Source organism: Motacilla alba, chromosome 2 (assembly GCF_015832195.1).
Source record: "Motacilla alba alba isolate MOTALB_02 chromosome 2, Motacilla_alba_V1.0_pri, whole genome shotgun sequence".
In the NCBI taxonomy this organism is placed as follows: Eukaryota; Metazoa; Chordata; class Aves; order Passeriformes; family Motacillidae; genus Motacilla; species Motacilla alba.
This window is the reverse complement of record NC_052017.1, coordinates 118,550,960-118,578,099: the sequence shown is the minus strand read 5'-3', so window position 1 is coordinate 118,578,099 and position 27,140 is coordinate 118,550,960. Positions and strand designations below refer to the sequence as shown.

At 40.1% G+C, this 27,140-nt stretch overlaps 1 protein-coding gene across 8 annotated transcripts in view; it reads right to left on the bottom strand.

Annotated features, from left to right (window-relative positions):
• SULF1 (sulfatase 1) overlaps window positions 1-27,140 on the bottom strand; it is a 193,823-nt gene that overhangs the window by 40,532 nt on the left and 126,151 nt on the right. For all 8 annotated transcript variants that reach the window (XM_038129787.1, XM_038129792.1, XM_038129788.1 and 5 more), the window contains 5 exons: window positions 25,875-26,114; window positions 13,384-13,535; window positions 11,175-11,344; window positions 1,567-1,717; window positions 380-555 (listed from right to left, as the gene is read on the bottom strand). In XM_038129787.1, coding sequence (XP_037985715.1) covers window positions 380-555; window positions 1,567-1,717; window positions 11,175-11,344; window positions 13,384-13,535; window positions 25,875-26,114 — 889 coding nt within the window. The remainder of the gene's footprint in view (window positions 1-379; window positions 556-1,566; window positions 1,718-11,174; window positions 11,345-13,383; window positions 13,536-25,874; window positions 26,115-27,140) is intronic.

Sequence of the window (27,140 nt, the reverse complement as noted above, 5' to 3'; positions counted from 1 at the left end):
GGCCAGTACTGCAGACTGACATCACAAAGAAAAAGTTAAGCACGATTAAACAAGGAGGTGCAGCAGCAGCACTGCTCTTATCTCATTGACAATGAGGGCATGATGCTAAATGACAGAGTGAACAGTAAAAATGAGCATATCGTTTTTAAAAGCAAAACCCAAGTCTAACCCTACAGGACTATGCATTACAGTTTTCTCATCTGCATTATAACTTATTCATAATATGCAAAGTGAAAAAACTGCCTGTTTATGAGACTCATTGCTCTGCAATAATAGGGCATCCTTTATGAAATGAAACTAGACAGAGTGATAATTACATGCTCTCAGAAACATTTTACATTACGCTCAACAGCTGTGCTAGAGACATAAGGGAACGTACACTGATCCTGGCTCCACACTTGGACCACGAATAAAGAAAGGAACTCGAATATCAAAGTCATACGGCATTGACTTCCCCTTGACCAGTCCGAACTGCCCAATATGGTATCCATGGTCAGCAGTGTAAATAATGTAGGTATTCTCCAGTTCTCCCATCTCTGCAAGCATTTGGTGTAACTGCAACCCAGCACAGAAAGAACTCCGAGTTAAGTGTAGCAAAACATGTTTTGTGCAGAGTCGTGTATAACCATCATTTATAACCCTTAAATACACAGCACTAACCAGGGCATCAATGACATAGTTGACACAGATTCTGGGGACTGGCATTTGTATATCTTGCCTTTACTGTGCTGTGAAAAAATCGACGTACCAGTTCAATTTCACACTTGACAGAGGGTACAATTAAACAGCTCCAGAAAATTAGAATAGAAAAAATACGGTAATGATGGGATAGTTGCCTTATTATGTCCAAAACTCATTGTGTACTCAAACACAGCTTGTGAAAAAAGTCTGCTACAGCTTTAGGGGAAAAGGTACTAAGATTTGATTTACTGTGCTAGTCTACAACTTTCCCATTCCTTATAGTTGTGGGCTTGGGAAAAAGCTGTAAATTTTTATTAAAGTTTAAAGAAATCTCTCTAGGGGAAGATCTTTGGTCATGGTGCTTGATTTTGGAACAAAAAGTCATACAAAGTAAACCTAATAGTTCATGTATCATGTTACCTATAATTAGCAGTGCACTGCATTGCCTAACTTCTGCAAACACTTGTAGACTGACACCTGAGTTGCTGTTATTTGCCAGTTCCCAGATTTCAACTGAAGAGCAAACTGTGAATGGAGTGTGTGAAATGAATAGAAGTTGTCATGTGTGCACCTGTGTCTATCCATGTGTACACACTGGTGACGCATCTTCTGTTAATACCAGGCTTTATACTAGGCCCAGTGACTTTTCCCTTTAAAAAAGCCCACTGTTTTTTGAACCAGCAATTGAAAGAAGAAAGCCAAGAGCTTGGCCTCATGTTGCAGAGAACCAGAATTCAATTCCACTGGGAAAAAGTGGAGGAATTTCTCATAGTACAATGACTTTCCCCAGAATGTGGTTGTTGAAGGTAAAGAAAGGATTAATTAATTTATTTAATTTTGTTAACAACTAACAAGATTGTATTTACAGCAGTTTCTTGCACTCACTCTTTCCATAGAGTCATCAACTGACATCAGGGTCTGAAGTCTTTTGCGCTGCAAGACGTTGGTAAACTCCATGTGGATTGGCAGCATGGGCCCCGTGTACTGCATAATCCAGTGCTTATCCATGTTTGGTGCATAGTTATAGCTGGGAGTGCTGGAGGAAAAGAACAGATCTCAAAAGTTGTGCAGTGTGACGGGCATCAGAGGGAGATGGGAACTCCTCCAACACAGAAATAGCCAATAAGCAGTTAAATCACAAATTCCATGTGGTATCTGACAAATATCAACAAACATCATTTCAGCGGCTTTCCAGATTCATTGGGTCATGTATCACCTCCCAAAATATTTTAACCACTTGCTTTCCAAGCTTTCTCTCAGACTCAAAGACCACTACAAGTTCCATGTCAATATTTGGGATTTGCCAAAATCTATTTCTTGAGCAAACCTGCAATCATTAAAAAGGCTTATCTGAATGGTGCATTGTATACAGATGAGAAAAATTAAGGAAGTTAGAGATGAAGAAGGACTGCTTACTTAATATTAAGGTATATTGCCCTGGTACTTCCAGTAGAGAAATTACCTTTAAACAAAAGTCAAAGAAAGGTATTTCCAGTGGGATAAAGAAATTTAGTAGTCAGTATATAGAACACCACCAGCGTTACAGTTAGTTCTACACTAAGTACTGTTGAAGTGTTATTTTCAATGTGAGTGCAAAGCACAGTGCATTACAAGCATAAAATGAACCATGACAACAAAACTGAGCTAACACCGCTATTGATACTAGTACTAAGAAGTATGGCACAGAGTCCTATCTAAAGCAAAGAATGATGCTTTAGGAGTTTGTACAAACATCAAAAGACATGTTTAAGAGTGGTGTTCTATCCACAGCCAATGTATTTTTGAAAGATATTCTATAAGAAACAAGAATATTTTCCCAGAGATATCACCTTGGGAGAAAATGTGTGGCAAAAAATGTGTCAAGTAAATTTTCTCTACAGAGAAACATGTTACAAAAGCTCTCCATCATTCTTGTTTTTATGCCTAGCATACATGACAACTACAAGGTGAAGAGAAACCAAGCAATATCCATTTCCCATAATGGTTTCACCTACATATGAGCAGTTCCGTTCTCTAGAAAGAAGGAATCTAGGCTTTGTCATTTTCGTTAAGTTCTTTGGGTTTTATTTCTCCCCTTTCTAGTACACTGCAGTACGTGATACATGAACTGCAGCATTACATTTGAAAATTATACATAAAGAGATTTGGAGATCAGATTAATTTGATTGTGTTGGGTGACTAGATTAATTTGATTCTTTTTATTCTCTTTTCAGTTTACAAGAAAAATGAAATTCAATATTCATTTGCTGTTTAGGTACTGAAAATTATAAGATGTGTGTTAACAAAAGGTACATTTTTCCTGCCAAATATTTATGTGTAGATGTCTTTTCTTAAATGAACAATATCAGAATGCTGTATAACTTAGAGTCACACCTTTGACCAGTCCTTCACTTAGGTTTCATTTTTCTTTACGTGGTTGTATGTGATCCCAGAATGGTGGAAGCAGTTGATGTTTATATCAGGTATCATATGTATAACCTTTAACTACATATTCTGAGGACAAAAATCAGCTGAAAGGATAACATAATAAACTGATAGTCAACTTCAATAAATTTGTGGAGTCCACATTCTAACTGGAGAGCATTATTTGAGAAGTTAGGTAGAATTTGAGAAGTATGCCTTTAATACACACAGCAAGTTTTGACTAACCTACTTAATCATTAGTCTCAAGGGAAAAGAGAAGTGATGCAACAGTATCACGGGACTTTGATTTAGATTAAGAAGTATGAAAAGGTTAGCTCCCTACTGAGCAAAGACAAGTATAAACTAGAATTCCTTTTCTGTTGAAAAATCTTTTATTTCATGTTAAAAAGTCATAGTTTTTGTAATTTCCCATGGTTGAAGTCTGATTTTTAAAATGAATACTGTCATAATACTAATAAGATTTATGTCAGGAGCACAGCCTCTGTGTTGCTGCTAGCCAGCAGTCCTAGCAGAGGGAGACCCTTGAAGAAGCAAGACTTAGGAATTTTGTCACCTACCATTTATCAGTTATCAGACAGAAAAGAAGGATATTTTTAGTGCAAATTTTTTCTCTGTTTCCTTGGAAGTTTGTCAGACAAGATGTTTTCCCATGAAAGAGTTCATTTTTGATTAATCAGCATCTCCTAGTAAAACCCTGTTTTTTTTTCCAGTGGGGTCCTGGGTGCCCCAGGCACAGAGGGATGAGGTGGCTGTGAGCTGCGCTCCTCTGGCAGTGTGGTGACAGCCTGCTGCTGTGCCAGGAAGGAGAGCCAGCTGCTGAAGCAGGCTCAGGTCTTGTGTTCCCAGGCTATTGTGAGCAGCCTCCTCCACATAATGGATAGTTTTAAAAAGCAGCACTCAAGGGTTTAGCAGGGCAGTTAAAACCTTTCACAGACACTTTCCAAATGCATTTTGAATTTTCTGGGTGAGAAATGCAGCAGGCAGAGAGAGAGCAGAATTTTCCTCCCAGGCAATTCAAGGAACAGGAACCTTCTGTGAAATATCCAGTGTCACTGGGTGATGGATAGATGTGAAACAGGGGTCTATAATGTTGGAGAAAGAGTACTAAGGAAGAGACAGAAAGGAATTCCAAAACCCCGCACCTTGTACACGTTCCCTGTGTACCCCCCAGAATGGCACTGATTACCAGGCACAAGATCTGACATCTCCCTCAAATTTATCTACCTTTTTTTTTTTTTTCTTGGTATAAATTAAACCAAACAACCAACCAAACACTGCAGACATAAATCTTAGGGAGAATACTGCTGACTTCTGAAAACTTTTCCATGTAGACAGAGCTCTTCCTGGTCAGTGATAATTTTTTATTGTAACATTTTTTTCTTGAAGCAGCTGGAGATATCAGTTATGTCATGGTGTATCACTGCTTCCATTCCTCCAATTTTGTCAATACTTGTCTGTATTGACAAGTACTGCCATAAAGTATCACTGCAATCTAGATTTCCTTGATTCCTCTTTGCACTGGAAGTTTGAAGTTGAAGATGCGTGCCACGTCTTCCATGGCCTCCTCTCAGTCATGGAGTCCATCTTGTGCTGAGTACATTAGCTGATCCATGATCAGCAGACAGTGCCAGGTAGCCCATCATTTTCAGGTTATCCATGGCCTCTAAGTCTGGCAAGTTGCTACTGTAGTACTTGTCATTCTTGTAGAATATAGTAACTTGGCAAATCTAGATTGCTCTGTTACTCGCTTTTATTTGTCCAACACATACTGAAAGGAACTTAATACACAGAGACCACTTGGCACTCCCTAACAGATCTGTTCTGGCACTGGAAGACATTAGATTCTTAAAATTTTGAATTGATACCCTCAGTTAAACTAACAAAAAAATACCAACTGTTATGTAACAATAACAAATGCTGAGCATAGGCACTTTCCCATAAACGCATACTCATAATGAGAACATTTCACTCTGAGATTTTGTAATCAGTCACCTATGTGAATGAGTTTACAGAGAAATTTACAGTGATAATCAAGTGATCTATAGACTATGGAAAGAATAAATATTCATAAGCACTAGTGCATTTTTAAAGAAAGATTCTCTACAAAATCTATAATTTGTCTGTAAACATCAGTTCAAGTAGATACTTATGTTGTGAGAAAAGGAGTAATATTAGCAGTCACTGATGTAATCAAAAGGCCTCAGTAACTCTCTCTGACAACATATTTACTATATTCATACCTTTAAATTTGAACTTCTAAATTAAGAATGCATCTTATTTGGCTTTTAAGGTACCACAATACCTTTAAGTTAGGCAAGAAACAATAAAAATATCCAACAACCCCAAAAACGAGTGCTTGTACTTGAGGATCTATTAAAATGGGGTCCCCAAATGAATAATTCAGAACCAAATTTCACTAGCTTCTACTAGTAACTGAACTGAATTGTCATATTTAATCAAATAAATGGAATACAGCCATTTTGCAAATCATTATTACAAAAAGATATTTTACAGTTAAGAAAGGATTGAGAGAGTACAGCATGTTTTAAGAGCTTCAAGAATTTTGTACTACTTTAAATTAACATTTGCTTTCTAAAAAATTAATCTAAATATATATGTCTCTAACAGATGGGATAATGTGGAGAGAAACAAGTATGTTTCCAAACATTTGTTCAATTGCTCATAGTAAAAATCTGTGTTTGTCCCCATTTACAACCTCATAATTTCCTCCTGTTTCTATTCAACAAAAGAAATTATGTTCACAAAAATTCTGCCTAAAAATGTTGGGTTTGAATAATTCCATAAAGTTCTCAGGGGGTTTCATCCCAAAAGTGTTTGGCTAATCTTTTGTTTGGATTGTGAGTACTCCAGTTAGTGAAAATAATATAGTACTTAGATACCCCGAGAACATTTTCATTTCATAAAAATAAAAGTCAACAACATTTTAAAGTAATACCTTTGGTTAAACTGATTGAGAAAAATGAATAGTTTCTGTACAGAATTAGCACCTCTATTATTCTTTGAAATATGATTAGCAAACATGGCATAAGTGGTCAGGTTTCTTCAAGTGAAAATAAACAAAGGAAGCAAATTCTTTGTTTCCAGGGAAAGTAGACTTCCAGGTTTACACACTGTTCTTGGAAAGCAGGAAGCCTAGGTTCTGGGCAAAATTAAAAGTAAAAAAAACCAAAAAAAACCAACAAACCCACAACCAGTGGCCATGGTCATTATTAATGGGAAGTTGAATTTCACCACTCTGGATCTATTTTTCTGCCTTTTCAAATGGGACTCTTTTAAACCCAGTGATATTTATAGATCTGGGTATGTGGGTATGAGAGTTTCACTCCCCAAGTGTAACACAACTGCTATATTTTAGAATAAAGAAGTGAAACACTTGTTGCCTGTTAAATATAACACCTTTTTCATTTAGGAAACATCACTTGTAGCTCCTGCAGAAGTTAATTGTGCAACTAGAGCCTTACATACATTTCTATTTCACAGCATTTCTTCTTGCCTTGTGTTTAAAATCACACTCACAATGACACGTGTGATGATTGTGATCACTTATCTCTAAGTCAGGAGTCCAAGCAGGCCTTGGGCCAGAAGTGGCACTGCACACTGACATGTCAAGACTTATTCCTGATGCAAATGCATGATCCCACACCAATGGCCCTGTGTCCACATTACAACAAGTGCCATTGTTACTGACAGATGTTTGAGACTTGGCCTCACTGGTTCCAGATGCAGCCACCTCACACCCCAAGCTCACACTGAAGACTGCTCTGGGGATCCAGAGCTACGTCATTTCTTTCAATACTTCACTACTGCAGACCTACACACCTGGAATATCAGCACTCTTCATACGATCTTTAAATGGAAATATAAACTTCTGCCTTTCATATTACCTACCTTTCCTTAGCTTGTGAAGTTTCCTCATCTATTCCAAGACAGATCAGATTCCATTTTTATCTGCTCCTCCTAATGTTTCTAGCTTGGCAATAGGATTGCTTCCAGGTAGTCATAAAATATGGCTGTGAGTCCTCCTGCCAGCCCAAGTATTTTAACTCAGCACAGCCAGCAGTGGTTCAGATTTCCATTTTTTACATTCTTCAGTAAACCTGCCTCCTGCAGATTTTTGCTTCTCATGTTTGTTTACTTCACAGCTTATAAACAGCCTAGGTCTGATTCACAGTCCCCCTAAGACTGGTTCACACTGGAAGGTAAAGGGAAGTTAAAGTGCCAGAGGCCCAGAGCATAACAGATAATTCAGGCTTTCATCACAGCATCCTTTGAGTCAAAGCTTTCCTGCTCAGCTGTCTGATGAAACAAGATTGTCCTGTAACATAACTTCATTTAACAACAACATTTACAAAGGTCTAACAACCCAGCTCCCTAACAGACAATGTTCATTACCACAGCAAAAATCTATCTATTGCTTTCATCTTCTCTAGTCCCATTTTCTTTCACAGAAATAATGTCTGGGGATAGTTAGAGTACATGCATTAGTATGATTTATTTTCAGAAAATATTTCACTTATTATGGTGATAGCAGCCGGGATAAACCTTCAGAAATATTTTTAGATGTCAGAAATAGGACATACATTATGGAGAGGAGAAGTGGGAGAGTAGGAGGGGAGAATGGATGCTTAAAAACAATAAAGAGTCTGCTGCTTCCCATATGATATAGTTTGTGTTTGATTTTAAACTGGAGTTAATAAGAATTATCAGGAATCGCTTAATAAGTAAACAGTGTACACATCATTACTGTTCTTGTCTTTGTAAGACTTTCCATCCCACTCCAGAGCCTGTTTGTGCTGAGGAGGACAGGACTGTAACATAATGATGGCATGCGACTCTTAATTTTCTTTTTGTCTTTCATGTATTTTTCATAAATCTTAAGGACTTTGCTGCTGCATTCATTTGATTTAATTCTTGCCATGTTGATAAGCGAGGAAATGAGACCAATAGACGCCCACACTTGAGGGCAGAGCTCTCCCTGAACTGGAGTATTTCCTGCCATGGCCACTCCCTTCTTTATATGTGCCAGTGGAAAACTTCTTCTAAACAAACTTTTGGGCTGGTTTTTTGATGTTGGTTTTGTTTTGTTTTGTTTTAATTTATGGAGGCAGAATTTCAATCTTTAGCAGGCAATTTACCAGCAAAGAGACATCATGTAATTTAAGGGTCTGCTTCAGCTACTGTTCTCTTAAGCAAAACTTCTTACATGTGGTTGACAGGCTATCTTAATCCTTGGTTTGTAGGTATAACCTTCCATCTCAGTTTGTTAAGCCAGCAAGCAGCTTTTGACCTGGTTTCCCTTCTTTGTTGGAGGTAGGCGTTACAGTAACATGATACAGCAACTACATTTTTAAAAACAAAATCCAAGGTCAGATGGCTGTCACCCAAGGTCAGAAGGAAAGAGATTCAAATGGTGCTTGACCACCAAGGAAGAAAACCTAAGGGTTAAATGTTCAAATTACACAAACCTTGGCAGGAGGGATTTTATTGTTCTTGTTCTGTTTTCATAGGGAACACAGAATATTTCTGTGAGAACTTCTCATATCTTTCAGAGCACGTTGCTCATATTTTTGATAGAGAAATCAGTTGGAATCTTCAGCCACCCAAACCCAAATTAGCAGTTTATCTTCAATTTGTCTCATTTCTCAGTCTGCAGACTGAACTTTAACACATGCAGTCAGTCAGTGCAATAAGAAACACAAAACAAGCCAGCAAGGATCTCTTGAGGTCATTGAAGAAAAAACTCTTTGCAAGAAGCTTGCCAAGAAATCAACAACACCAGAACAAAAGAAGAAGCACAGCTGAGTGCTCTCACAAGCAGCCTAGCAGAGCAAGGTACTTAGACCCCAGGAGTCCACACAAATAAAAATTAATTTTAGCTAGAATTTTGCTGAATCTTTGCAGGTGACATATAATCTGTACATAAGGTGGAGAGGCAGTTAAAAATTTCGAGACTAAGTAAAGCCTTTTGTTCTATCAGCACAAGCCAGAAAACAAGCAGGCTGAAAACACCAAGAGCAGAAAGTGTCAAGAGCATGATAAACCAAAGCAAGTTCCTACAAGCACTTGTCAGAAGGGAGCAAGGAGCCTGAAATGAGTTGCTTTGGCCTGGGGAGAGGTAGGGTGAGATCCAATGATTCAGTGCTTTTCTCTCAGACACCGTCCCCACAGCTAAGCGGAAGCAGTTTGGATCCTGCACTCCTGTATGATGGATGGTCCCCCAGCAGGCAGGATGGCTTGCCTGAGGCCAGGCAGTCTGTGCCACTAAATGGGAGACAATCTGTTGAATGGAGTGAGAACAAATAGATATAACTCTCTTGCAGTGAAAAGCAGCAACTGAAAGGAGACATGGGAGAAATCCTTTCAATTTGATATAGTGACTATTCATTACTCCTCACAGAATGGGAAGTAGGGGACACAGGTGGCATAATGAAGCTCCAGGTTCAGAAGGAAATAAAAAGTAGCCCCTTGTCCCTAGTGCACAAAGTGACACCGTTGAACTCGTTGCCACAGGATGGCGGGGCTGCCACTAGAGTTTAAAAAGAGATTAAACCAATGCAAAGAGAATGGGGCATAGTGACCTGGGTGCTTCACCTAAACTCATGATTTTCAGAAGCCAGAAAAACAGGGGGAAAAATTGTGGTTTGTCTTTCCCCCTTGCTCCACCATTGTTCCCTGCTACTTTCTGCTGAAGCATATAATTCAGGACTGAGAACATTCTTCCACACAACCCAATATAACAGGTTTCATGTATTCATGTCTACCTTATTTACCAACTAAAATCTCAACTTCATTAGTTCCCTATATGGGTAGAAATTACTCTGAATATCTACGTAACTACAAAATATTGCTGACTGGTTTGCATTACTTGTGAAGTCTGGTCTCAGGAATGTGGGATCATGGAGAATATAAGATTATAAGGTCAGGGAAACTGGCATATCTAGAAAGTAACAGCCAGTAAGAGGATAAAAGATGCAAAACAACAAAAATGTAACCACGTGCCATGAACAGCAAATCTCTTTCTAGCCCCAACCAGTGATCAGTTTAACTACGCAGTTCATGCAGTAACTACTACCGCTAGAAATTTTAAAGTATTTGATGTAAGTCAAAAAACCATCCTAATATGTGAACTATGGCAAAGTGTCCAAAATACAATTTTTAGACCAAGGAGCTTTCTCACTGTCTAATGAAATTGATTTATCCTCATTTTGAGAGGACAGATAAATGTACAATCTAGCTGAAATATTTTATAAAGATGTTTTTTGTGATCTTTTGTTGTTGTTGTTGTTGTTAGGTTGTTTTTTAAAGATGTCCAAATACATTGTTTCAGAACAAATGGAAAGACTGGTCTACAAACCCATGGGAATCACAAGTGCAATGGAAATCTTCCATAGCCTCTCACTATAATGAAAAGGACCCAGAATATTCAAGGTAGGAAGCAAGATGAGGAATCGACACATGCGGACTCTCCACATATTTTTACCTGAAGCTGCTTTTTCTTCTAGAAACAAAATGAAGAGTTGGGGTTTTTTGTTATAGTTTAATCACCAGAAAAGATTAAGCGTGTTATTTAAAAGTGCAGTCTGATAGGCTATTTTGGGAATCTGCCAGTATCTAGTCTATAAACAAATCTGGTGCTCTCAAAAGCTTCAAAAGGGTGTTTTCACTCTCAATGCATTCAGTTAGTTAGAGCCCAGGAAGCACATATCTTAGAGGGAAACGAAGGAAGTAATATCTTTCCAACAGATCCTGACCTGTGTCTACATATTTTCAGGGTATTGTAAGAAGCTGCCCTTACAAAGCCAAATACTGACCTTTTAATCTCCCACAACTTCCCAGGAGGAAAAGAGCTTCTCTCTGCTTTAATAATGGTCAGAGCTGTCACTCTCCCCCGCAAAAGGAACAAGCACAGCAAAAGAAACAAGCAAACATTCTCTGCTTACATGAGTGTCTTATATTTGAATTCTCTGCTCCTGAGCTGTCTCCATAAACAAATTCCTCGCAGAAGCAGATCCAAGGAGCGGGTCTGGCAGTGTGTGAGTTTCACTTACATGTGCTGTGAAGCGTTGGGGTAGAGCTCAGAGAACTGCGGCGCAGAATCCTCGGGGCCATGGGGTGCAGCGTGGCTGATGACCATCATTATGGGCCTATGGGGATATATCCTCTTAGACATTCTGAAGTAATTAATGCTCTCATTAGTGATTAGGTCTGTGAAGTAGTCCTGGAACATACGATTAACACAAAGCAAAAGTTACAAAGTGCATGATTAATTAGATCACATACTATCATGTTATTATGTTATTTTTCAAGTCCTCATTAAAGCTCAGATCAGGAAGTAAAAGCATACCATCAAAGAGATGTATGATTTGAGGGAGCATAGGGGAGACTGGGCAGTAATTACTTTCTTAAGCAGGCAATGCCACATAAAATAAGACAGTATTTTGCAAATCAGATACAACAGAAAGTATAAAGTAAATTTGATTACCAGACTTGGTAATATAATGCTAAGTAACATTTAAAATGGCTGACTGTACTGACAAAGATATGTTTCTTAAATTTCATTGATAAAACATCTCACAAGGTAATGGCTCCGAAATAACATTGAATCTTAATCTGGTTTTATGTTTACATAAACCTTTATTGCACACTCTTTGTTCAGACTATACTTTTGCATATGTACAAAGCGGAAGACAGCTACAACAGGCAACAGATTGCAAAAAATCTTAATCAAAGAAATTGCAAATGAGAATGCAGGGAGCAGCTGAATTCCTGCAGGCTCTGTTCATTTAATTGTGCAACTTTAAGCAGTGCAGCTGCTGAGATTAAGGTTGCAACTTGCGAATAAACTGGTTTTAGCCACAGCTAAGGTGGCAAATGGAAGCCTACAAGGAAAAGGGAGGAAATGGAACTAAGAAAAAAAGATGAAAACTTAAATTAAACCACCTGCCACCTTGGAGTATTCTCTGTTGGCCTGGAGGTCTAGCTCGAGCTTCATTGAGAAAGTGCTGAGACAATGTTTGTAATTTCAAGCACTTCCAGGCATGACTAATCTTATGTTGTGGATTCGAGGCCCTGAACAGCTGCAAAAGCAGAGCCTGAGGGACAAGGTCTGTGTCGCATGTCAGTGCTAGGACAAGCCAACCAGCTGTGACCTCTTTGCTCACCCGCTCCCTGTCCCCTGCCCGTTCCCCTCTCCTGCAGCACACTTGGAATACGCACAGTAGCCCTGGCTGCTACAAACCCTGCAAGCACATGGATGAGACAGTGAGTGATCCTTTAGTTTCCAAAATGGATAATGAGCATGAGGTACCAGGGCTGTGATAATTTCTGGGTTTGTGGCCTGAGTGAAACACCTGTATGACTGCTCTCCCAAAGCATCTACTCCCCTCCTGTTTCCCTGTTTATTCTAGCTACATACACAGGGAGTGTAAGGAATGTATAACCAACCAGTATTCTATATTTCCTTTTTTTTTTACTCTATATAAATATATAATCAGTATAATGTAGTTTCTATGGATGGGAAAATCAGAAACAGGCGTCACTAGCTTCCAATAAAAACTCATTACATGGGTCAGAAACCACAGCTGCAACATCTGTATCATCTTCCTTGAGCTGCAATTTGAGGAAATTCCAGATTGCTTTCTGCAGGCTGGTCTGTCTGAGATCTGCTTTCCTAAGCCTTTCCAAGAAACTTCATGGCAGTGGGCAGATCCCCTTGGCATACTTTCCACACTTTGTCGAGAGCACAAACAAGCTCTGAACTTTTCCAACAGCCCTGTTCTTGCCCTTATCTGCTCTCATACTCATATCCGGAGTCTGACACCACAGGCACACAGCCTTTCTTCGGTGTGCACTCTATAATGGAAAACAACATTAACCACGGCTCTTCTGTGGGTAATAACTGACAACACTCAGCAAACTTTAAAGTTCAGTAGTGCAAGTGACACAATTCTTTTTGGGAAAGGCTTTTATTTACTGCTTTCTTCTGCCACCAAAACATCATTCTGTCAGGGAGAGGGAGAAAAGGAGGGGAGGAAAGAGGGAGGCATCACCAGGCTCCACTGAAGAGCCTTGGGAACATTCTTCTGTTGAGTGATTAATATTCTCAGGTGGAAATTGATCTGAAATGCCCTGGAGAGAAAATGACATCTCAATTTTATGGTTGTAGTTGTTTAATTAATTAATTATCTGGTTAATTAATTATCTGAAAGTTATTTTTATATGGATTAATGATGTGGCATTTATGTGCCTGGAAAATACCTTTGCATAATCAAATCCGTGCTTCTCTTTGTTACCATTGCGAGAAATGGTGTAATTATAGAAGCGAGAGTTCTTCACTAATCCAACCCACTCTCTCCACCCAGGAGGGATGTAGCTGCCATTGTATTCATTGAGGTATTTCCCAAAAAAAGCTGTGAAGTAAAAAAAAAAAAGAACACACACGCATGAGGCTTTGCAATCCAAGTCTTTTAGTCTGAGTCAAAAGAACGTATGAATGAAGAGAAAATGTGTTAGAATGAGTCAGAGTTGCTTTACCAAAAATCTTCCTTTTATAGCTTAGAGGGTTTTGAAATTAAAATAAGTTATTTCCAGACTTTTATGAGAGTTGAAAGCCTTCGTGACTCTATGTTTTATTCTTAATCTTTTGGAATCTAGTGATCATGTGAAATATTTTCAGGGTTTCTTTTAGAAAGAATATGTTCCTCTTGGTTTCCACTTGAATATGAAATAAAAGCTCAGTGCCCAGAGGAAACATCTGAGAAACACCTTGTGGTTTTAAGCAAGTCCTGTGATGTTTCAGATCTTGGCTTCTGACTGTTTGGAAGTTCAGGCTTGCTATCCTGGCTACATTTGCAGGTTTGATAAAAGGTCTGGGAAGCACAGATATCTATCCCATTAGGACATGTTCAGGTAGAGCAAGAAGGGATCCCCACCCTGCTTTGCTGCCGTATCATCTCTAAGGCAAAACTTACAAAGAGGCAAAGGCTTGGAGGTCAAAATCCTCTACCTGGCCTGCCAAACTCTATGTATGTTTTCCCATTAGCTCAAGGTTACAAGTCAGAACCCACTCAGACTGAAAATTTCAGCCTCTGCCGTAAGTTTATAGGTGCTCCTGCCAATTCCTCTGCAAGGAAGTGGGAAGCAAAGCAATCTCACAATGCAGAGGGCCCCCAGCTATCTGGGAGTTGTGGATTGCCTGTGGCAAAGATACACAGACACCAAAAGCCAGCCAGCTGCACTTGGAAGGGAGCATTAATGCTGGCATGGGACCCTGGCAAATGCAGCCACTTTGCTTCTAGGGAGAGAGAGGTCTTTAGCTGCTTGTGTTTGGTCTGTGACCTGGACATCACATGGGTCCATTCTGCTTTTCCACTGCCTGGGAACTGCAGTGACAAAACACCTGATCAGGTCTGCCATGTGGATTTTTTGTGATTCATTATCTCCAGTTCAGTCCCAGCAATCTACTGGGGTGCCTCAGTATCTTCACTGTTCTCCCTTTTAATTTTCTTGAGGTTTACAAGCCCCTGGAGGGTCACCCGTGCCAGCAGTTCTGCTGGCTGTGCCCCAGCAGTCTGCACACGGGTACTCCTGGTGCTCACAAAATAAGACACCACTGAGGAGGAGGGAATGACAGAGACCTCTCCCTTTTCAGGGACAGAGCTCTTCACAGCTGACCCCGCACCCCTCGCAGTGCCCAGTCATGTCATTGCTGCCAGCCCAAACTCATCAGTCAGGCCTGTCTGCAAAGAGCTGCTGCCCAGAGATGCTGTCCCTCAGCTGGGCAGTGGGACATACCTTGAATCCCTGTGCTTGTTTCCTACTAGGAAATGAAGTCACATTGGAAAGCCTCACATCCAACCTAGACACACTCAATCTAACCAAAAAAAGCACATTTGTGGAAGGGCTCAAATAATTCAGATCTGATTGATGTGGGCATGGTGAACTTCTTGGGAAAACTGGTGGAAAATCAAAATGTTCATAATTAAGACTTGTCTGAGGCAACATAAATATGATGCAATTCAATCAGGGAACTGCCAAATGCCAAATGTAACCGGAGATTACAGTCATATTAAATGTTACTTTCCTATACCACGTGGAATGTGACATATAAATAAGTCCTACAGACACTAGACCAGGCTTCCAGCTCTTCTTCCCACAGCCACCAAGAAAGCAATCCAACCTGTCCTCTTTTTTATCCTGAGGCCTACCAGAAATCAAGAACTGTGAGGTGAAGAGAGTGACAGTGGGCAGGGAATACGTGCCCAGCACTGTCGTCTCCTAGAATGGAAACCCTACCTCTCATCTAAGGCAGCCAAACTCTCAGTCAGATATCATGGGAGTATTTGGGTAAAGGCTGAAATTCTGTGAGAAGGGAAACCAAGGAAAAAGAAAAAGGGAAAGAGAAGTCAGAGAGAGACAACAGAGAAGAAAAGTATGGGAGAGTGATGTAACTGAGGGAGAGGAAGCATCACTGAGTCGAGCAAAACCAAGGGCAGTCGGTGGTTACAGGGGAAATCTGAGGTCAGCCCTTCTGAGTGCCATCCCAGGTCTACCAGCAGCTGCTGTATGGTTTTGGGGTGCTGTGCTCACCAGTGAAGGGCTATACTGCCAACCTGTCTCTCACAAATATCAGAGGCTTTCAAATTGTACAACGGGAGCTATGACAATTTATCATATAGGATGGTTTGACTGCCCCATGTATTATAAGATTGACTCACTTGGAGACCTGGACTCTGCTATTTACAGTCTTGCCAAACTTTAATCATTAGTGGTGATAGTTTCCATGCTATCTGACTCAGGCGGTATTTTGCTCAATGGAACCTTTTAGCCAAACAGTTCAGTAATTTCCAAGAAAAAGACTGGGGAAAAAGAAATGGGTTCACCCATATAAAAATAATTGTCAAACTTTTCTATAAGAAGTTCTAGTGTCTGTAGGTTTTGATCTAGGGCCTTTATAAATAAGAGAGGTGGCTATGAAAATCTGTCTCAAAATGACCAAGCTCAGAAAAACTGTAGCACACAGATGATTACTCTCCCTTTAGCGTCACAATGGAGTGTTCCTTTATGGATTTGAGAATGTTCCCAGAATTTAAACAAAAAGCCATCAGCTTCCCTCACTCCTGACTCTCTCATTTGGTATTCATTACCTGAGAGAAAGCCACCAGCACAAAATGAAGAGACAAAATGACCTGGGGCAATAAGGACGAGACTAGATAAACTGAATTTTGAAAAGAAAGGGTGGCTTGGAGCTGGGAAGGGCCAATTCATCTTGGAGTTTCCTTGCTTTAGATTACTTAATTTTCTAACTTTAATAATGTTTTGTTAGATACCTTTTGGCCCGCTGAACCCCATATTTCTGTGCATGTTATGAGACTTCGGATTGACAGCCTGAACCATTCACCTTTGTGTTGGCAATGATTTAGTATTTTATCATAAAAATAATCTCAGTGCTGTCAAATTTTAAGCAGCTCCCTGAGTGACAGTTTGCAGAAATAGATGTTTCTCCCTGTTGCTGTGTAAAGCAATTCCCATGTCAAATGTGTAGCAAAGACCTGAATACTAGAAGAAACAGTGGCTGTGACAATGGATCGTATTTGCCAAAATGCTATAACCAAAAATGGTTTCTTGGTCATAAACTCAAGAGGACATGAGTAATTAGACAGACGAAGGGAAAAGCCAGGCTTTTACTGAAATACAACTGTTCAGTCCTCGCACCATGTGGTCTTCTGAGTACTACTGAGAGTAGGACAGGACAAGTGAGTCCGAACTGGGGCCCAGCACCAGCAGTTAGTGTCTGGCCCTTCAGGCTCTGAATGAAGACAAGTGCCAGAGTAAAAGGAAAGCACAGGGGTGTCCATGGGACCAAATAACAGTCAGCAAGTAACCACCATGGGTGTTCTAGCTGTTTTCTGTTTAACCAGAAGACTGTTAACAAGTAAAGCACAATTGAATATGTCAAATAACTGCCCAGGAACTGACACTGTCATGTGCAGATGTCTTTGCTGGGTCTTCACGTGCTTGGCTTGTAGAGTCAACCCCCATCTTTAACTTAGCTGTAGCCCAACAATTGCTGAATTGCCCAAGTCTGAGAACTGACTGGGAAGCCTCAGCTTCAGAAGCCACTTGGACTCGGCAGTTTGGGTTTAGGAAGGGTTTAGGAAGCCATTTCTGCTTGTAATTAGTAAAATGGAGATTATTACTCAGTGGGTAAAAGCCTCATTAAAAAATAATGCTATTTCAAGGGACATCTTTTCATTATTATGTGTAACAGCCCCCATAGGGATAGCAGCAAAGATAAATGCTTACTTTTGCATTTTAATAAGACAATTTTTATCTGCATTCTGGCAGTTTTGCTAACTGTTCCCAGGACACATTGTTATTTTCTAATCACATGTAGTGTAGCTTTGTATATCAGAATAATTGTATTCTGTGTTAGTATGTTCAATAATGTTTATGCAAACAACAATACATGGCATGGTGCACAATTTTACAGACATCTATGTGTCTCTGGAGGGGCTGCAGAATACACGTCTGCTACCTGACATGAACAGATGCCTTAAGACAGGGTTTTGCTTTCCCTTTTACAATTAGCTAAGGATTTCTGTATTGGACTCAGAGATCCAGAGAGTTGCAAAGGATGTAAGACAAATATAATTTGATCCAGGGTATCTCTTATACTTACAGCTGAGTGTGATTCAAATTCCCGTAATTCCCAGGACTTCTTTTCCCAGCACTTTTTACAAGCAATTATGACTAATGTTTACAGTATTACACAACAGATTTAGTCCTCTAACTGCTGTTAGAATTAGTGAATTAGTGCACAGGTGAACTGGGCTACATCTACTAGGGAGACATCTCTGCACTTCCATGGATCTTCCATGGATCAAAGGACATCTATTATGTTCTACACCCTTGTTATTTGTTGAGGCTTATGGGAACGTTTCCGAGTTAAAACAAATGCAAACCTTTAGAAAGCCACACTGCAGAAAGGTTTAGTCACCGTGACCCAGACAAGAGCTTTAAGTAGACAGCCCACTTCCTTTAACAAAGTCAGGAAACCATTTACAGGAGTTGCAGGGTCTGTTTATATGACATTTCAGGGCTCAAATGCAGTGATTCTATGGTTCTGTGGACAGAACCCAACACAACTCCAGCTTCCAAATCATTCCAGTAAATTCCTCCTTGCTTTCTTCCCATTATGCAAGCCATAGATTCCAACCCTAGAAGTTTGATTTTTCCCTTCTGTTGAAAAATTGCAGAGGATTAATGTATCACGTCACTGGAGCTTAGAAAGCCAGCTCAGTATGCCAGCACCGCCTAGGAAATGAAATAAGCATTGTCCCAAAAAATGTGGTGAGGAAACTGAGGCACCAAGAGGTTAACCTTCAGCTAGACCCAAGTCACACAGGATGCCTGTGGCATTGCCAAGAATATAATTCAGATTTCACGGTTCCCAGTCTTGTAACATAAACGTGGTAGAAAACCTCAGTTTTTCTACTTTTTCTCCAGCTTTGTGGGTCTTTTCCAGTTGCTGCCAGGTTTACCATTGCAACCAAAAAGATCATTAAGGATTTTATAACTCAGCAGTTGCAAAAGGCATTAGCCTATAACTTGATATAGCAATTGTTAGCCGGGGTGATGTCTTTAACAAAGCCTGTATTATGGACCAAGCTGGTAGCACTTTCCAATACTGATGTTGTCTGACACTTCTCATTATAAGACCCTGTTTTCAGTCGCTTATAACTCTCTTATACTTGGACTTAAATTTTCTGCACTGGATGTCTGCCTCAGGCTGAATTTTTTGAAACATTTTAGCCCAAACAGTAGCCATCTTTGAGAACCACAGTAATGGAAAAGGAATTAGGCTTAACATCTGAAAAAAATTATGTGAGATTTCATTTGATAGCACTTAAATGCTCTGCATTGAGAGCAGGAACTCTGTGAAAGGCATGATGGTCTCTGTCAAGGAGACATCTACTAGAATCCTTTGAATAAAACCCTGCAATTTTCATGTGCTGGAGACCTGGACACCTCAGGATATTTATTCCCCGTTCACCTGTGAGTGGTGTCAGCAGGAGGGAAAAAGTTGATTGAAATGCAGAGGGCAGGAGGTGACCCGATAAGGACAAGCAGTCTGGGGAATGGCAGGAAATCCAGCAAAGGAGCTGAGGGGAGGGAAGAAGCAGTGGGGGCTTGGGGCCCCAGGACTGGTAATGTCAACCAAGAAGTGGGACAATGAGTGCAGAAAGGAGAAAGAAGCTGATTGACAAGGCGGGTGGGAAAAGCAGATTTGCTGATCAGGCTGGAAAAGGAGATCGTTAATGGTAAGCAGTGGGAACAGGACATGTCTGTCAAGAACTGACTGGACCTGAGAGAGGAGGGAGGGAGGGAGAGAGGGAGAGAGGGAGGGAGGGAATGACTTGAGGACAGACAAGCATAGGGACAAGGCTCATAGGAGAGGCCAAGGTGATGTCTTGCAGGGCCAGAAAGCTGAGGAGTGGACGCTGCACCGCCTAATGGGGTAGGATGGAGGGAGTCAGAAGTGCTTTTGATCAGATGGAGGACCCAGCAATGTCTGAAAGGACTCCTGAGTCTCACTGGTTCCTGCCTTTCATAAGACATCTGGAAACCTACAGCAGCATGCCCAGCCCCATGTATGTGATAAAACCCCACTTTGCTTAATTTCTCAGCAGGTGAGCAGTGGCATGGGGCAGATGGGATATGAAACCCCTGATCCTTGCTGATGTGGATGTTAGCACTGTGTCCTTTGATAGAACTAGTCCATCTTTTCAAATGGAGGAAATGTCACCCCCCATAAAGTGGTATGTTGTTATGTAGTCAAGGACTATAATTTGGCCATGTGAGCAAGAGATTAAATGGTTGCATAGAAAATGTTCTACCCAGATTTTCCTAAATTAAGCACTTGAATGCATAAACTTGTTAAAAGTCTTTTAGTGTATGGTTTTCTGCATGATATTTAATAGCATAGAATTCTGCTTTAAGCATAAGTAGGCAGATACACTGTGGTTTTTGATGAGGTTCTGGACAGAAACCAAAAAAGTTTCACTTCACATGATACCATAGAACTAAAAAATCCTACATGTTATTCTTTGGGCTTTTTTCCTCTTCTATATTTCATTTTCTGTGGACTATGTGCATACATTCAGCATATTTCACGTTCATTTATACATTTTTCCATAGACAGAAAGTGCAAGTTATTCTGAAAACTGAGACATATTTTTAATTATTTAAAATATTTACAGATTAAATTATGTTTGATGTTTGCCAGAATATTTCATACCAATTAAGAAAGAACCTGAAAACTCAGAGTTCTCTCTCTCCTTATTTTCACTTTAGAAATAATCTGAAAACCGGGACTTATTCTCTGCTCACTCATTCCCACCCCTGTATCATACTGTGCCACCCTCTCTGCTCTGAAAGGGTGCATGAGGCAGGATACAAATTAGGTCACTGAAATGATGCAGATTAAAAATAGCAAGTGCTGGCAGTGATTTGTATTGCAAGGCTGTGAACAGGAAACACACTGGCTTTGCCTCCAGAGGAAACTTATTGTCTGCCCACACCTTCAGGAGGCACAGCTTTTGCTCTCTTTATGAAAGATTAACATGTCCCTGTGTGTCAGAAGGGAATGGTGCACAGTTTAAATGCTCCTTAGCTTTCAGCTTCCTGTCATTTCATTGCTTTATTAGTTCTTTGTTCATAACACTAAGAAATGCACCCATTAGTGACAGATGTCAATGGGCACACTGACATGTGCTGTTGAACACATTAGCCAGTTGTCAACCAAGTGACCATTTCTGTTCATCACTGCACAGAAGTCTGTGACTAATGTCAAAACCTTCCAGATAGGGGCATCTTGGTGTCACTTCTTGAGTTTGGAGTTTTACAAATGAAGCCGTTTAGGAATTAACATTTCAGCTGCTTAACTTTGCATGTTACCGTTTTTGTCCCATAAATGACATCAAAACACTCCCATGCATGAATCTTGAATGTCATTCTAATCAGTAGATACATCTGAGCAAGAAATAAAATGCTAGGAAATACATCTTCCCAAAGACAATCCCAGAAAGTGCAAGCAAATAATTGCCTAATTTGGTGTCCCTGTTCTTTCAGGTGGGCTCTCCATGAAGGGAGAGCCTGGTCTCGTGCTTGGCATGGTGCTGTGAGACTGTCAGCAGCTGCTGAGCCAAGGCAGAGTCCCGCTCCCTCCTGCACAGTTACGCTGCTGCAAAGGGCTAAGAGGAGACAGGATTAGAGAGCAGTAATTCTACAAAGTAACATTAAGCAGAGAGGGTTTAGAGTGTGTAGGTGTGTTAAATCAGCATAAGACTTTTAAACTTATACTTCTTTTCATGTTTGCAAAGAGATGAAACTTCAGCTGCTAAAAATGTAAAATCCTGCAGTATGCAAAGTATGACCCACTACTTAAAAAGAAAATGTTTATTTTATTTATATCTTCTGAATGCTGACTGTTCTCATGTGATGGTTTGTCTTCTAAAATACCAAGATTATGCTTAGCTGCTGCTCAATTATTAAGATGTAGCACAATCCCCCTTTCCTACTAATAAAGCCAAGGTTACACTTCTGAAGTTTTCCTTTGTGTTTGTGTAGGTGAATGACAAATGACAATGGTTCCAGCAACAGCAAAGGGCACATCTGAGAGGCAAGACTGCGTGCCGTAGGACTGGGACAGAGCAGTAGAAGATAAAGAAATTATGAGACTGAAAGAACAGCAAATGACCAGCCAATACTTTGGAAAGCACAAAGCAAAATCTCTAACTCCCGCAGTAAATAAATTTATGAATTAAACTTCTAAATCTAAATAGCTGACGTAATATCTACTGATGTTAAAAACTATGAGAAGGAAAACTTCTCAAACATATCTCAGAATTTCCAAAAAATTTGAAAGTGAGGGACCCTTTCTCCTGTCTAGTGTGACTGCCTGGATCCTAAGTAATTAAAACAAATGTCATCACTGAAACTCTCCAGAGCTGCTTTGTTTTCTCTTTCTACCTCTTTACTGTGTGACTTCCCTGCTATGTCCTACAAATTCAAATTTAGTATTACCAGTTTTGTGGACAATCAAGAGGCTGTGCAGTTGGTTCATTTCTGCATTAACATACAGCTTGTGAATAAGGGAAACTGTAAACATTGAAACATCCTTAATAGTTTTGGAAAATTATAATTAGAAGCAAAAGTGATTTTGGTTTAGCAGGGTTATTTCTGAATATTTTCTGCCCTGCTACTGCCCAGTATTGTTTCTGAATGCTGCCTGCCTTGCTAGTGTCCAGCACAGTGTCTGTCTATGATTTAGCACTGACATACAATCTTCAAAAAGGGACGTTTCCATGAAATGCAACGTTGCCCTTAGGTCATATCAGAGTAGAAGAATAAAACAGAAAAAGGAAAGAAAAAAAATTCTGTCCTTTGCCAGGTTTCCCCAGTGAGCTCTAATTATAACTGCAGTTTATTAGAGCACGTTTCAGACCTCACTTTAAAGGGCCTGCTGTGCTTGTGTGGAGTCCTCGTGGCTTCAGCAGAACTCCCCTCATAACAGCCTGCCCACATGTGATCAATTGCAATAGAGGGGGCTTAGTAAGGGCTGCTGCAGGTTTAGACAATGGATGCTTTATAGACATCAAAAACTGTTTGGAGCAAACAGAAGTGAGGACATTATAGAAACACTCTCCCACCCCTGTATTGCCATTGACAGGTATTAATTTGATCCTATGCAAAAAATGCATAAATTCTCATTACTACAGAGTACCAGGTTGGAGGTATTGTACATTGTCTCATCCAGACTGGAGCTCTCTGGTCAGGTGACTTATCAGGACTGTCACCAAACTGTGACTGGCCTGAGTAATTCACTTCTCTTTGTGTCTCTCCGTTTCCCATTGAGGAAGTTACTGATTTACTGTCAAAACACGTAGAAATGCACAGGGTAAGTATCTATAACATCTGCAACCTCTCTCCAGAGTTTCCTCATTTTCACTCCCAATTATTCTTGACTCCCAGGTATTTTTGAGTCATTATAATTTTGCTAAACTTTCTAGCTGTGAAGTGTAGATTATTACTTGGCTAGCAGACTTTTGGTGACTTTTTAATAAGGCAATGCTATCCTTGAGAAATGTATTATAAGATCTGCTGTTAATTAAGCTACCACCTCAAAAAATAATTGTGGCTTAATTAGAAGGTAGGCTCATCTTACAAGGAGTAAAAAGATAAATCTTTGCAGCCATAGTATTATAGGATTGAACTATGTACCTCAGTCAGAATTGGGGATTCATGCAGATACTTCCATTTGTTTCTCTTTTCTACTCTTTTCTGCCCTTTGTTAAAACTCACCTATCCTGACAGTTTTAGGACTGATGTTCTGTTTGCCTGCCTTTGAAAAAGTACTTTTTTCCTGTTCCTCTCCTTTTGACCCCTTTTTCCTTTCTATGTAATAGGGTCAAGTCTGCATTTAGTAAGCATCTCCACATGTCTTCCTAACACAAGGCAGTGCAGGAGTTATGCACAAAGCTGTGTTTACCCTCAGAGGGGCAGAAAGGGCTAGTGACAGAGCAGTCCTGTTTATGTGTGAAGCATTTATGTGTGCAAAGCATAGATGACAAACCAATAGGATACTGATTTTTTAAGAACACTAAAGCCAGGTCCCACATGAAGCAGCCATACATCAAGCAGAAAGGATTTCTGAGATGTAAGTCATGAGATAAATCTTATATTTTAGGTCAAATTCAGCACCTTTTCTAACAGAGATTCTTCCTTCCTTTTCTCCTTTTCTCCTCCAAAGCCTTGATGCTGACCCCTACCCAGGCTTAGCATGCTGTACTCAGATGGCAACTTCACTGAGACCGGCTTAATTGAGACTGAAGTACTATTCAGCTCATACGTCAGAGCCAACACCAAGCCCAAAAAAAGTTAAAGATATGTCTGGTTTTGTTTTCAATACAGGAAGCAGAAGTTCTCCAGAACTAGAGATGCAGAGAGACAGAAGAAAAAAGAGTGAACTGTCTGTGTGGTAAAGAAATGATAGCACAGAGGCAGATAAACTTGAGGCATTGGATGTAGCAGCTTTAAGAGACTGAGGACTAGCAGACAGCGTGTAGACATTTGCCGGCTCTATGTTTTGAAAGCAATCCCTTCTTGTGCCTAAGCTGCCGACAGAAACAAGTTTCTCTGCTGCCAGTTACATTGTAAGGAAGGCAGTTGGCAGGAGATCTGTGCCTCCTCGCTCTCTCAAGGGGAGCCTTTGTAGCTGAACGACACTTCTGGACAAACTGCACTCTGATGACCTTGCACAACTCCGGTACCTTGAGGAGGGGAAGTCAGGCTGGAGCCTAACGTGTCTACAGCCTCAATCTTTGGGGATAGGTGATGCAGAAATGAATTGAGTTTTACATCAAGCTGAAGCACAGACGAGAGGAATAAGAAGAGTTCTTTGTAGACAGGAAAGGGATCTCCTGACTACGGAAAACCACCAGGAATTTACAAGAGAACTATCAAATCATATTGGTGCACAGTAGAACAATCCTTTAAAGGCATGTTTCTACTCCTTTTCAGAAAATGCAAATGAAATATCGCCCCACAGCAAAGTTTAAATTATACTAGTCACCTTGTTCTGCTCCCGCGACAGTCCCTCCACTCCTGTGAGGTCTTTGGCACCAGTTCCCAGCCTGGCCCTGACATCTTCTTCCATAACTGCTAGCAGCTGTCCACAAGCAGGACGCAATACTGACCATAATCACGTCTGGAACTGCCAGTTCAGACCCACAATGCCACTAAAATGCACCTCTTTCACTGTAGGTGTAACTGCCCAACAGCTTATTTCCCACTTGGGACATCCAAATGTGAAAATATGCTGCTTCACTACCAGTGGGTTTCTTTACCTGGCTGTTACTGCAGATGTGACCAGCAGGCAGTACTACCCTCCCTCTCCATAATATTCAACCTCTGCCCTGCACAGCCAGTTTGGGACAACAGTTGCTCCTGTTGTGGTTTAACTCATCAGCAAATAAGTTTGCTCAGTTGGTCTCTCACTCCCCATCATCAGTAAATAAGTTTGCTCAGTTGGTCTCTCACTACCCAACCCCTACCACAGTGGGATGGGGAGGAGAATAGGAATGAAGGTAAAATCCATGGCTTGAGAAAAGAACAGTTTAACAATTTAAATTAAATGTAATAGTAATAGTAATATTAATAGTAATAGTAATAATAAAAAATAATTATGGGAAACAACAAAAAGATAGAGTGAAATAAACCCCACAAAAAACTTCCAAACTCTCAAGTTATATACAACAGAACTGTTCATCACTCATTTACCAATATCCAACCAGTTTCTAAGCAGCATCCTCTGGCCAGCTTTTCCCCAGTTTACGTACCGAGCATGATGCCCTGTGGTATGGAATATCCCATTGGTTGGTTTAGATCAGCTGTTCCAGCTGTCCCCTCCCAAATTCTTGTGCCCTTCCAGCTTTCTTGCTGTCAGGACATGAGACATTAAAACGTTTTGACTTGGTATATGTGCTACTTAGCAACAACTAAAAACTTTGTTGTGTTATCTAGATTATTCTCACGCTAAATCCAAAACACAACACTACAGCATCTACTAGGCAGGAAATTAACTCCATCACAGCCAAGAACAGCCAATCATTTCAGGCAGTGACTTAAGAGCGATTGCCGAATATGCCATCTTCACTTTCAAGGAAGAACTTTGCTTTGTCTCTTACCTGTTCTGTAGCCAGTGTTATTGAGATACACAGCGAAGGTGCGAGGCTCGTGAGTAGCCTGCCATGAGGGAGAAGAGCAGTTTTCGTTGTTGGTGTAGATGTTGTGGTTGTGCACATACTTCCCAGTCAGCATTGAGGAACGGGATGGGCAGCACATGGGGGTAGTTACAAAGGCATTGATGAAAGAGGCCCCTCCGTTCTCCATAATCCTCCTGGTTTTATTCATCACTTGCAAGGACCCTGCAATAAGAGGTACTGATCACCACTGTGCTGTAAAAGACAGTTTGAATATGTTGCCTGTTATTTTGCTGTTAAAAGTAAAGTATCAGTGATTAGCTTGCCTCTGAACATCAGTGCACTGGACTCTGTAGTTTTGGTAATTTTAGGAGAAAAGATCACATTATTTTTACTACACCAACAAAAATGCTTTTAAGGATTCCAAAAAGATGGAATTGTTTTTTTTTCCTCAGACTTCAAAACAAAGTTAAAGTATGGACTAATCTAGAAATAGTGTCAAAACTGTATCAAATTTTATAGGTCAATAGTTCTTCAAATGCAGCTGTAGAAAACCAGTATGCTACACAGACTGAATTATTAGTCAATATGGCAGTAAATTACATAAAATACTGAGATTACCAATGAAAATGTTAATACTCTTTCCATTTTATCAGATAACAGAAGAAAGAGAGAAATAGAGAGAGGAAAGGAGTGAAGGAGGGAGTGAGAGACAGAAGAAGGAAAAAGAGAATTCAGTAGCAATTTTTGTAAAGGAAAGTTTCTGTGGACACAAGATCAGCATGTCTGTTTCTGATACTAAAGCACTGTGCTCAAAATAATGTATCATGTAAAAATGTATGCAAAAATGCAGCATCTTTCTCAAGAAATTGCATTGATACTGTTTAAAGAACAAAGACTTTTTTGGATCCTTCAAAGCATCTTCATGAACTGCAAGGTGAGAGAGAGACGGAGCATGCAGATTTCTGATTGCAGAAAGGCTGAGATAGTCTGTCAGTATTTGCTGACAGCTGTCAAAGTTTCTTCTTTATGTTATCCAACAGAGCAGAGATTGAAGGGTGGGGGTGAACTGTGGATATGTCAGTACGTGCCCAGGAAACAAGTTTGTGAATTGTAGTACTTGCACAATGTTAGTGGTAAAAAAAGGTTTCTGGAATTTTATTTTATTTTTTTTCCCTTTGGTTTTTTGCACAGTTGACTGTCCTTTACATTTAAATCTGTTGATTCCTCTGATACAACAAGAATTTTTCT